Source organism: Etheostoma cragini, chromosome 9 (assembly GCF_013103735.1).
Source record: "Etheostoma cragini isolate CJK2018 chromosome 9, CSU_Ecrag_1.0, whole genome shotgun sequence".
Classification (NCBI taxonomy): Eukaryota; Metazoa; Chordata; class Actinopteri; order Perciformes; family Percidae; genus Etheostoma; species Etheostoma cragini.
Window position 1 is genome coordinate 29,450,545 of NC_048415.1, and position 12,917 is coordinate 29,463,461.

Genomic DNA, 12,917 nt, shown 5'->3' on the forward strand with positions numbered 1-12,917 from the left:
GCTGCCGCCTGCTCTCGTCCACTTTACAGGCGAGGCGCAGTTCATCTCGAACGAGCCTATTAGGCTCGTTCGAGATGACAGGAAGTGACAAAAACACTGTGGTGCTATTCCGATTTAATAAAATATAATCAGACCAACATATCAGCTTGTACACTGTCTCCAGTTGTTTTAATTATGAAAGAGTAGCTGGTCAAAGTGCTCTACATGCAATCTCTTGCTGATTTTAATGAACAACACACTGTAGATGATCCGTGATCTGAACAGATTTAGTTTCTCTGACTTATAAACGTCACTATCAGCCACACAACACGTGTTCTGTACAGAATAAGTCTTTAAGTCAGACAATTAGCAATTAAAATCCCTCCGATTCAAAAACAATAAAAAGTTTATATAAATCGTAATCATGGTTTAAACCAATCAGGTGTTAAATTAGCTGAGAAGCCGGCGTTTCCCAGCATGCTCTGGGTCCGCCTGGCTCTTGCAGTTGGTGAAAAGCAACTGCGCCGCCTGGTCTCAGAACTGCGGCCGCCTTGCTCTCGTGAGATTCCCGTTGCCCACGTGTGCATGACGTCAGAGCAAGTCGGGATCAAGTCGGACAGAATTCTAACCGACATGCAACGGGCGCCGATCGCCGGTGATCGATTCTGCGCAGATCTGGCTCATCGTTCGAGATGAACTGCGCCTCGCCTGTAAAGTGGACGAGAGCAGGCGGCAGCAGCGGGGGCGGGGAAAGAAAGCTGCGGTAAAGTCGGACAGTTTCCAGCCGATTCCAGCCGCCTTCAGACTGGACAGGAAGTGACAAAAAGGACTGTGGTGCGATTCCGATTTAATAAAATATAACCAGACCCACATAACAGCTTGTACACAGTCTCAGTTGTTTTGATTATGACAGAGTAGCTGTGAAAGTGCTCTATATGAAAGCTTTTGCTGATTTTAATTAACAACACACTGTAGATGATCCGTGATCTGATCAGATTTAGTTTCTCTGACTTGTAAACGTCACTATCAGCCACACAACGTGTGTTCTGTACAGAATAAGTCTTTAAATCAGACAAATAGCAATTAAAATCCCTCCAATTAAAAAACAATAAAAAGTTTATATAAAACGTCATCATGGTGTAAACCAATCAGGTGTTAAATCAGCTGAGAAGCCGGCGTTTCCCAGCATGCTCTGGGTCCGCCTGGGTCCGCCTGGCTCTTGCAGTCGGTGAAAAGCAACTGCGCCGCCTGCGCCGCCTGCGTCTCAGAACTGCGGCCGCCTTGCTCTCGTGAGATTCCCGTTGCCCACGTGTGCATGACTTAGAGCAAGTCGGGATCAAGTCGGACACAAATCTAACCGGCATGCAACGGGCGCCGATCGCCGGTGATCGATTCTGCGCAGACCTGGCTCATCTCGAACGAGCCCATTGTGAACGCACTGTACTCAAATAGTTATTAGTATTTAGTACAGAAGTGTGCGATTTGAGAAACATGTTAGTTGCGCTCAGATTTAAACGGTTCACAACACAACTGTCGTACTGAAATTTATGAAATCCATAAAATAATAAAATGTTCTCATTACAAACAATAACAGAAGATGGGAATCATTTAAAATACGCTTTAGCTATCTAGCTTTGGTTTGAATGCTAACGTTAGCTCAAAACACTATTCAGCTGACAGCCTTTGTTGTGTTTGATGCCAGATTGTAGCTGAGCTAGCAGTCATTTCAAAAACGTTTTAGCTATTGTGTTTGATGCTAACTTGTAGCCAACAAGTTAATTAGGTCAATTTTTATTGTATTGACAGAAGTCTCTCGTTAGCATCTTATATGATAACTACTTGTCGCAAAGTGACACATGTGCAACTCAAATCTTCAAATTTTGTCATCCTTTCATCTCGCAAACTTTTGGACAATATCATAATGACACAAAGCTAAATCATATATGACCATTTTTGTCAGTTATTTATGAACTTGAAATTAGCAAAAAGCTAATTATTTCTCTTAAATTAACAATGAGCACAATGACCCTGGATACAGAACACATTACCGGTATTCATGCCTAAGTGTAACTACGTTGACCAGTGTAGCAGATCCCATTTATTATCACCCAGAGGGACAATAAGTGAACAGCAGGTTGAGGCTGAGTGCAGATGTCTTTGGCTAATGGTTGTGTCCCAGGCAATCTCCATAGTCCCAATAGAATTAGAATCATGGAGAGGTGCTAACGCCCCTTCCTGGCGTTGCTGGCTTCATTCAAAATGTGGAGCAGAAAAGTGGCATCTGGTAGCACTGAAGCATGAATGACAAATTATAGTCCATTGTATAATCTGATTTCTTTTTTTTGTTCAAACCCTTGTCAGATTATGAGGGTGAAACATTGGACAAGGTTATTGTCTTTTAAGAGACTAAAAAACGATTTTTAGTGTTATTTTTCCTACCTTAGATCTAATCAGATCGATGAATACTGCCATTTAACACTAGCTCCAATCCACGTAGGCCTACTTCCAGGCACCAGGATTTCTCTCCCAGGATTCCTCCCCCAGCTTCTGTGTCTCTTTGCCTTCAGGTAGAGCAGCCCTCTGATTCGTTTTCCCTCATTGTGTCTCAGCTGCTTTATTAGAGCAAACGTAGCATCATTTTGCTGAGAGGATTATTGTGTTTTTGACCAGGAGGTTTCTTCTTACCAAATTTACAACTGGCTCTTTTATTTAATTAATTTGTTGCTGTTTTTTCACTAACTGCCTAATTTGCTGACTGAGAAACAGTTTGGCTATGGTGTTTATTGTCGGGGTGACTGGCTGACAAACAAAGTTGTTATTTTATTAACTAAATCCTGGCTGACTGCTTATGTTATTTACTGACTGGCTGACTAAGCTACTTGCTATTTTATTCCCTGACTAGCTGTTTTAGTCATATGCAGGCTTACTATTTTGCTCACTGGCTGGGAGTGGCATCATCATTGCCCCCCAGGCTTTGTGATTGTTTGAATTTGGAGGAGTTGTGATGAAGAAGAAGAGAGGCTCCACATAAAAAAAACTCAAAGAAGAAAGAACAAGAAACAAGAAGCAGCAGAGAGAAAAGAGGAAACAAATTGGGGATTAGGGAGCTAAAGGAGGGGAGATTGTTGAGGAAGGAAGGGTGACAAGAAGAGGAGTGGCAGCGGAGAGAGAAAAAGATAGAGCGGAAAGAGAAAGAAGGGCAGGAGAGTGGATGCGACCCACTCCCTGTGATGCTGTGCTGGCTGAGAGAAGACGAGATGTCAGTCCAGGAGCTGCTACAGAGGGTACAGTGTGTCATCACTCATGTCGGTAAGTCGTCACATTTCTCCCCTTTTTTTCTCGTCATCATCTTCATGTTTAACATTTTCAGATGGTTAAAATATGCTTTTATCTCTACTGGTGATGTATGAATTTATGTGAGAGCCCCCTTCTCTTCCCTGTTGTTAGTTCAAGTCTTTGGTGGAAGATGTGTTTTAAGGTTTAATCTTGTTCTGGAAATTCTTGGATTGGATGAAAAGAGAAGCAGAGAAGAAGCAGGTGAAAATTTCAGCAGGACCCCTTAGTGAAGAGGGATGCAGATGGCTGCTCTGCGCATGGGCAAGGAGAAAATATGTTATCAACATACAGCAGGGTGGTCATTATGTTTGATTGATGATGTTTTTTCTGTGGTTTATGAGTTTATCCAGAAATATATTGAGTGGTATCGTAAATGGTGTCCTTGGGCTTTTTTACCTAGTCACTTCTCTCCACTGCTCGTTTTTCCATTAACCTCCATAACATCCCATCTGCAACTCCACCATTCATCCCATGTTTCCATCCCTTCTGTCCTTTCTTTCTACCTCCCTGTTATCTCCCTTTTTATTCCTTTCTTTCCTGTCCTCTCTTCTGTCCTTTTTCCTCCTCCATCTCCCATTCTGCATCCGGGTCATTGCCCCACGTGGTTGTGAAATAGTAGGTTAATGTGCCACTCCATCACCGCATTTTTTGCAATCATAGGGAGTGAGGGTGAGGGGGCTGGAGGAGGAATGGTGCAGAGTGTTACCATGGAAACTAGGTTAGCATATGCTATGCATGGGACACTGAATTGACTTATTGAGAGCCAGCTTCACATAGAATGCTGCCACCAGTGTTTGTGGCATTAGTGGCAGCGCAAAGATCATGTTTAAACTCCAATTCTTTTCTTGCTCTGTATTTGGATCATATCTAATCATATTTTATGTATGTTTGGATGTATAAATGTGATGAATGTTTGTGCTGTCTTTATTATACTTATTGTAATTACTTACCAAACTCCTTTTCTACTATATTTAAATTCCTAGTACATTCTGATTGTTGACAAAAATAATCTTATCACCAGGTCTAATTTTGTTATCCTTTTTATATTTTCCCTACAATGCATGCCACACTGCTTTCCATGTGTATGTGAGTTAAATGCTCTCGAATCTTGAATAGTTGTTTTCATCATAGCTCTTCAACAGCAGATGTGGATTGTACAGTTCTGGTTTCACTTTACAGACTATGTTGGGTTTAAAGCTGTGCTAATTGTTGACCTTGAAAACCACAGCTGACAAAGTAATTTCACCACAAGTTCCATTTAGTAGCTGCTTTGTTCTTTTGTTCTTGGTGTTGTTCTGTAATAACCTTCGAACATGCAGAGTGTGTCCAAAAACAAGAGAATGTTAGTGACCAATCTGAGGCAAAACCAAACACCAGCCAACTAGCCAAAGCAAACATTTTCATTTTACAGCTGAAGACTGAACTAAAATATCTTTCTGAAAATGCTTGAGGCAAGAAATGGGCAGTACACCAACAAAAGCTGGATTCATATTTGATGAGCGCTGCCTAGTTTGATAGTTTGATGTTTGCAGTTCATGAGCAGTCATGACACTGTGTAAGAGACTCCACGGCTCTGATGTTTATCTACAGTGTAAACTTGCAAAAGACACCAGGAGCACTAGGGGGAGGAAGAGTAACATTATTTGTTCATGTTACCTTTCATTTCCTATTGTCAGGATAAAGTGACACTTTCTGCAAATATGACAAAAAGTTATTTTCGTGAAAGTTATCTATACTGACCTTTTGTCTGAACACCAGATTTGCAAACACTGTACATGTTTTGTATGATTTTCACATAAAGAGGTTTTATTTATATTGATATTATATTTATTTTATTTATAAAGCACTTTACACGGTACTCAAAGACACATTACAGTAAAACCAGCACATTTAACACATGAAAAACATAAAACAATGTGTATGGGTAGGGAGTTCCAGAGTGAAGGGCCTGCAATGATGAAAGCTCTGCACCATGGAGGGTGCTTAGTGAGTGGTGGGAAGAGAAGGTTTGCGTCACAAGAGCGGAGTTTACGGGGGGATTGTGGCGGTGGCGCAGGTCTGTAAGGTAGGAAGGAGCCTGGTTATACAGGGCTTCGGGGGGGAGGAGGACTTTAAACTGGATGTATTGAAGTTCACTTAAGGCTTTTGCAAATTAACCATAAAGGATGCTGTTGCAGTAGAAGATTCTGGAAGTGATGAAGGCTTGAATTAAAGTTTTGGCAGCAGAGAAGGTCAGTGATGGGCAGAGACAGGCAATGTTTTTGAGGTGGAAGAAGGCATTTCTAGTTTAAGTGAGATTGCCGTTGATGATGACTCAGAGGTTACGCATATGTGGGGATGGAGACAGGGTGGAGTTGTTGACAGGGAGACGGAAGTTATGGGTGTTCTTTGTGAGGGATTTTGGACAGATGATAATCAAGTTACATTTATTGTTAATTGAGTTGGAGAAAGTTGGTTTGCGTCCAGGTTGGGATGTCAGTGAGGCATTTGGTCAGGGTGAAGGATGTAGCTGCAGTGATGGATTTGGTGGAACTTTAGATCTGGACATCATTGGTGTAGCGGTGGAAGTGTATACCATGTTTGCGTATGATACACAAATGAATGAGGTGCCAGGACCAGACAACATCTGTTGGCGGACCCTTAGGCACTGTGCTGAGTAATTTGGGGTGTACTCCAACACCTGTTTCAGTGCTATGTCAACAGTAGCACAGTCCCCCAGCTGTGGAAACACTCTACGGTGATTCCCATACACAACAAGGACACCAACAAAGTCCTGAACAACCTCAAGCATGTGGTCCTAACCTCCCTGGTAATGAAGGCCATGGAGAGAGTCATAAAGCACTATATCACCAAGGTAACAGATCAAATTATGGATATACTCCAGTTTGCATATTGGGTGGGCAGGGGGGTTGGCAATGCTTCATCCTATACAATATCCACAAACAGCTGGAAACCCCCAACTCCACAGTCAGACTTATGATTGCTGTCATTTCTTTGGCATTCAGCACCATGCAGCCACATATCCTGGCAGAGAAGCTTATCAGCCGCTTTGTTGTAGAATGTGGTTATGTTCTTGCTTACATCAAATGAGCTTAGTTTCCTGAGCAAGTACTGCTCATTTCTTCAGAATTAGTTGTCAAAAATAGTCCTGAGGTATTCATATTCCTCTGCCTGCTTTCCCTGGATGGTGGTAGTGACTGCCTCAGTCAACTGCCGCTGCATGGGTCAAATGTCAATATCATCTCCTTGGTTTTATCTACATTCAACTCTAAATTTCACACCACATTTCAAACTCCTGCAGAGCTGAGCAGTGGTCATGGAGGGAGCCTGTAAAAAGAGACAGGACAACTATATCAACAGCAAATTTCACCATCTGACAGTATGGTTTAGTAGACCTGTAGTCATCTGTGTAGAGAATGTAGAAGAGGGAAGAAAGGGCACACCCTTGTGGCAAACCTGTTGATGAGATCCAGACATCTGAAAAAGGTTAACCAGTATACAGTAACAGTGTCCTGTTGGTCAGAAAGTCTATAACCATATGATTTTCCTTCACTTGTTGGTTTTACTCCATTAGTCTTCAAATCAGGAACTGCTTACATCAAACTGTTAAAGTCTGTTCAAGAATTATTGGACACTCCCTGAGAGCTCTACCTACCCTATATGAACAGCAGACCTTGAAAACTGCTTGTAGGATCCTTCGTGATCCCTCACATGTCATGTTTTCGGTGTTTGAGTGGCCCCCCTTTAAGGCGCAGACTTTGTTGTCAAGGCTGTAAGACCCAGAGAAGGAAGGCGGCCTTTGTCCCCAGGGCAGACCAGATCTTAAACTCCCAGCCCCCCCAAATCTTTGATGATCTCAGCACTACAAGACTCTTTAGACTTATGACCGACAAACTAATCCCGTCCCCTTTCCCCTTTTTTTCTTTTTTATATATTACAATCTATATATTTATTTTATTGATGATGAACTGTATGTGGTGGAATATGCTGCTCTTTTTGTCATTTAATTGCCCTCTGGGGATGAATAAAGTAATTTGAATTGATTGAATTCAACTGAGAGGTTGGAGCCAGTGGGGTGGTTGAAGAAACAGGGGAGGTGGGCAAGTTGCAGTAAATGGTGTTATCTTTTGATTTTTATTGGAGTTGCATTTATCCACTGTTTAGAAGTTGGTTTATTGTAGAAAAGAGTCTTGAGATTGTTGGAGCCAGAGTGTATGAGCTGTGATTGGTAGCAGGACCGGGCAGTGTTTAGGGCGTTTTGCAGGACGTTTACAGGACTTTATTTGGTGATGTTCAGGAGTGTACCAGGGGGCTGAGTGTTTTGAAAGAAATAGTTTTAGTAATGATGGGAGCCAGCAAGTCCAGACAGGACGACAGATGAGCTCTTTAAGATACGATTGTTTTGTTACGAGTAGGGAAATGTTATTAAGTAAGTTTAAGAAGTTAAATGTGCTCTACCTTTAACTGTTAACGGGGATTCCTATACTGTTTTGGTCATGTTCATACGAGATTGCGCTGTTGTAAATGTCCTATGTTGTGACCCGTAGTCAGGAAGCAAACGTTCAACAACTCAACGTTCATTTTTAGCGATTTGTTCAGTGTGTTAGCTTCATGCATTCGCAATCGCATCTCTCAACATCTTGTGTCTGGAATAGCATCGTCGGTATGTATACTCGTTTCTTGATATTGTGTAGAGGTATTCTTCATTTTAAAGTGATTGTATGTTTGTAAAGCCTTTATTCATGTGTAAACGAGGTTGGATAGCATGGCGCTAATTTGTCTCTGCCTTTTTCGTATGTTGCAGTTTCATCTTTTCTCGAACTCCAATAAACCTGTGGATCTAGAATTAATCTTCAGAGTCTTGGTGTTGGGAAAGTGTTTAGCTGGCCGTCAGGATATTAGCAGACATATCGAGGATGGCACAGTGAAACAACGACTATCAAGCAACCAAGATAAGCAGAGCAAGTTGGAAGCTAGCCGACATGTCGTCGTCACGTTCAACGGACCGTTCTCTACAGTCAAGTGCTACTGGAGCAGCGCGCGCCACAGAGCTACAGGCTACTGAGTAGAGTTCACATGGAAGTACAGCAACACAGGAGAACCCACATAGCGCGTCGTTAAGGACACGCTCGCAAGTATGGTGTTCAGTGAGATCCAGTTCATCCTCAGCTGGGTCTGCAGCAGTCAGAGCTAGGGCTAGAGCCGAAGCAGCAAAGGCACGCCTATGCTTTGCTGAAGAGGAAGCTAATCTGAGGCTACAACAAGCTAAATTGGAAGTGTCTATGCAAATGCTAAAACATAAAAAAGAGGTTGCAGCAGCCGTTGCCGAAGCAGAGGCACTTGAAGCTGCTGCTGATGCAAAGAGTGGTGGACATAGTTGTAACCTGAACATAGACTTTGCTCCTTTAGAAGCCTCACAACGCACAAAGCAGTATGTGCTTGATCAACTTAAAGAAAGGGATTCAGAATTTGAGTCATGGGAAAATGGTGACACACAGGCAAAGACATTGCCGGTTCCTATTCACAACGTGTCACCTCCCCCATTAAAGCCTGAAGTCAGTCCCAGTGCTTCTCTTACACACCACTTCAGACCACAAAATCACGACACCCATTTTCCTCCTGCACGCCATGCCATACCGCCAAACTACAATGACGGCAGCTCACACGTAAATGACTTTGTCAGGTATCTAGCCCGCCGCAAGCTTGTGGCTACAGGCTTGCTTCAATTCAATGACAAACCCCAAAACTACAGAGCGTGGAGGCGTTCCTTTTTGGCTGCCATCAGCGGCCTGAACCTGACACAGAGTGAAGAGATGGATCTTCTGCTAAAGTGGCTCGGTAAGGAGTCAGCAGAGCATATTGAGCAGATAAGAGCAATACACATCAATCGGCCAGAAGCAGGACTGGCCATGGCGTGGGAAAGGCTCGACCTAACATATGGCTCAGCTGAAGCAATAGAAAATGCTCTGTTCAAACGCATTGACAGCTTTCCGAAAATAATAAACCGAGATGGACCTAAGCTAACAAAGCTGAGTGATCTACTGATGGAACTGCAGGCCGCCAAGGCTGAAGGAGACTTACCAGGCCTGGCTTTCCTTGACACGGCGAGAGGCGTCAACCCTATTGTACAGAAACTCCCGTCTCGTCTCCAGGACAAGTGGGTGATTGCTGGTGCAGCCTACAAGTGTCAAAACCAGGTGAACTACCCTCCCTTCGGCTTCTTTGTCAACTTTGTCAGCCAGCAGGCTCGCGTTGCAAATGATCCCAGCTTCAGCCTCATCGGCAGTACAGACACGGTCCTCGGGACAGAGAAGACAGTGTGGAAGCCGAACAGAAGTCTCTGTCCACAAGACAGAGGTGTCACCCAGAGCCACGTCTGACACGGGTGAGCCTCCAACAAAATCCGACGACGGCGACAAACTGTGTCTGTTGCATAAAAAGCCACATCCTCTCCGTAAGTGTCGAGCATTCAGGGAGAAACCCATTGATGAGCGCAAAACACTCCTCAAAGAAAACAGTGTGTGCTTTAAATGTCTTTCTTCCTCGTCGCACATAGCAAAGAACTGCAAACTCAATGTCCAGTGTTTTGAATGTAAGAGCGATAGGCACAACACAGCGCTTCACCCTGGACCCGCACCCTGGCAGCAGGAGGCTGACCCTGCTTCTGAGTAAGGCGGGGAGGAGGATTCAGCTTCATCGCAGTCTCAGGTCACCAACAAATGCACAAAAGTCTGCGGAGGGGAACTCACAGATTGCTCCTGCTCGAAAATATGCCTCATCAAAGTGTTTCCAGCCGGCCACAGAGGAAAAGCTGTGAAACTGTATGCAATGATGGATGAGCAGAGCAACAGGTCGCTGGTTCGCTCACAGTTCTTCGACATGTTCAACGACCAAAGTCCAAGCGCTCCTTACACTCTGAGGACATGTGCTGGAGTGAAGCAATCAGCAGGCAGGAGAGCCAGTGGCTATGAAGTGGAGTCTCTGGATGGAACCGTTCGCATCCCGTTGCCAAGCCTCATAGAATGTAACGACATACCGAACAACAGAGAGGAGATTCCAACCCCCGAAGTAGCTTTACATCATGGTCATCTAAGGTCAGTGGCTCACCTCATCCCAGACATTGACCCACAAGCCCCCATTATGCTTCTCTTAGGACGGGACATTATCAGAGTGCATAAAGTCCGCAAACAGGTGAATGGCCCTCACAACCTGCCTTACGCACAAAAGTTAGACCTGGGGTGGGTCATTGTTGGAAATGTGTGCCTAGGTAATGTTCACAGACCACTGACAATTCGCACGTTCCACACGAACATCACAGAGCTGTGGCGGCCCACTCTCTTTGATGCGTGCCCCAACGTGTTCCATGTGAAGGAGAGGTTCAGCGACACCCAGGCCACTAGTGAACCTCCAGCGTATCTTGAGGAACAGCCTATCTGCGAAACCGACCACCTTGGATGCACGGTGTTCAAGCGGACTAGGGATGACAACCAGGTAGCTCCCTCCATTCAAGATTCATCGTTCATGGAGATAATGGATGAAGGACTCAAACAACAGTTGGGTGGCCCCATTACCTTTCAAGAGCCCATGCCCACGGCTCCCTGACAACAGGCCACAGGCGCTGAGACGTCTCATGTCTCTTAAGCGGAACTTTGAGAAAAAACCTGGGATGAGAGACCACTTTCTCGCCTTCATGGACAATATGTTCCGGAACGGCCATGCAGAGTTGGCACCCCCTCTCACCCCTGATGAAGAAAGGTGGTACTTACCAACGTTCGGAGTGTATCATCCAAAGAAACCTAAGAAAATCCGTGTTGTGTTCGATTCCAGTGCCCAATATGACGGCATATCACTCAACAACGTGCTGTTGACGGGACCTGACCTGAATAACACACTACTGCGGGTGCTGATCCGGTTCAGAAGAGAGGCCATCGCCATCACAGCCGACATAGAGCAGATGTTCAATTGCTTCCTGGTAAGAGAAAAAGACCGTAACTTCTTACGTTTCCTATGGTTCCAGAACAATGACCTCTCCAAAGCTATCGTGGATTACCGCATGAACGTCCACGTTTTCGGCAACAGCCCTTCACCCGCAGTGGCTATTCACGGCCTACACAAGTCGGTTCAAGGCAACGAGTTCCATGTTGACTCAGATGTACGACACTTCGTGTTGCGTGACTTCTACGTCGACGATGGGCTGAAGTCCTTGCCCACAATTCAAGCTGCTATCAGCCTGCTAAAAAGGACACAGGATGCTGTCCAAGTCAAATCTGAGACTTCACAAGATTGCAGCAAGCAACAAAGAGGTCATGGACGCTTTTCCATCCAGTGACCACGCGAGTGATCTCAAAGACCTTGACCTTGACCCAGACGCGCTGCCATTGCAACGCAGCCTCTGGCTGGACTGGAATCTCAAGACAGACTGTTTCCTTTTTAATGTCTCCAGCGTAACCAAGCCCTACACCCGGCGCGGTGTCTTGTCCACAATCAATAGCCTCTACGACCCACTTGGATTCGTTGCGCCCGTCACGGTCCAAGGCAAGGCTATCCTACGAGAGCTCACAGCAGAGAACGGTGACTGGGACACACCCTTACCTTCAGCCATGGAAGATGCCTGGACGTCATGGAGAGCCTCTCTGTCCGAGCTCGCTGAGCTTTCCATCCCAAGGCGCTACACAGAAGCTTCACCATCAGCAGCGGTAAGAAGAGAACTGTGTGTGTTTTGTGATGCGTCAGTTAAAGCTATCGGTGCTGTGTGCTACATGAAAGTGACAGACCGTAATGGCAACAACCAGATTGGATTTGTAATGGGCAAAGCCAAGCTGGCCCCCCGCCCTGAACACACAGTGCCAAGACTTGAACTCTGTGCAGCAGTGCTTGCTGTTGACTTAGCAGACCTGGTCTCAGCAGAACTAGACCTACAGCTTGATGATGTAACCTACTACACAGACAGTAAAGTAGTCCTGGGTTATATTTGCAATGAGACCAGGCGCTTTTATGTCTATGTTAGCAACCGGGTGTTACGCATTCGGAGATCCAGCCGACCAGACCAGTGGCACTACGTGCCTACAAACCTGAACCCTGCGGATCACGCAACACGTTCCGTCCCTGCTGGCCAACTGAAACACACCAATTGGCTTAGTGGGCCTAAATTCCTCTCCCAGCCGGAGCCCAGAATTTCTGACCGCATTCATGACCTTGTTGACCCGAGCACAGACCCGGAAATCCGCCCTCTGGTATCTGCCTTAAGCACTACAGCCTCAAACAAGCAACTGGATTCACAACGTTTTGCCAAGTTCTCTACCTGGAAGTCATTGACTCGTGCAGTCACTCGCCTCATTCACATAGCCTGTCATTTCAAGACAGCTCACAGAGAGAACAGAGCATGCAAGGGCTGGCATTACTGCAAAGCTGAAACGGTTGAGGAATCAGAGAAAGCATCGGCTGTTATCATCCGAGCAGTTCAACAGGAAGTCTATAGCCAAGAGATAAAGTGCATTCAAAAACAGGAAAAGATGCCTAAAACTAGCCCTCTCAGAAATCTGGACCCGTTCATTGACACACACGGGCTTCTCAAAGTTGGAGGCCGTCTTCATCATTCAAAT

The 12,917-nt window shown here is 45.0% G+C and overlaps 1 protein-coding gene and 1 long non-coding RNA gene across 5 annotated transcripts in view; both read left to right on the forward strand.

The window, feature by feature from the left end:
• Window positions 1-2,736: 2,736 nt before the first annotated feature.
• Window positions 2,737-12,917, forward strand: part of mcf2l2 (MCF.2 cell line derived transforming sequence-like 2) — a 216,638-nt gene continuing 206,457 nt past the window's right edge. For all 4 annotated transcript variants that reach the window (XM_034881481.1, XM_034881485.1, XM_034881482.1 and 1 more), the window contains exon 1: window positions 2,737-3,288. In XM_034881481.1, the coding sequence (XP_034737372.1) occupies window positions 3,210-3,288 (79 nt within the window). In that variant the 5' untranslated portion in view covers window positions 2,737-3,209. The remainder of the gene's footprint in view (window positions 3,289-12,917) is intronic.
• The window catches only part of LOC117950434, a 14,216-nt gene continuing 6,271 nt past the window's right edge, over window positions 4,973-12,917 (forward strand). The window contains exons 1-2 of the long non-coding RNA XR_004657895.1: window positions 4,973-5,025; window positions 11,267-11,271. This is a non-coding gene — a long non-coding RNA (uncharacterized LOC117950434). The remainder of the gene's footprint in view (window positions 5,026-11,266; window positions 11,272-12,917) is intronic.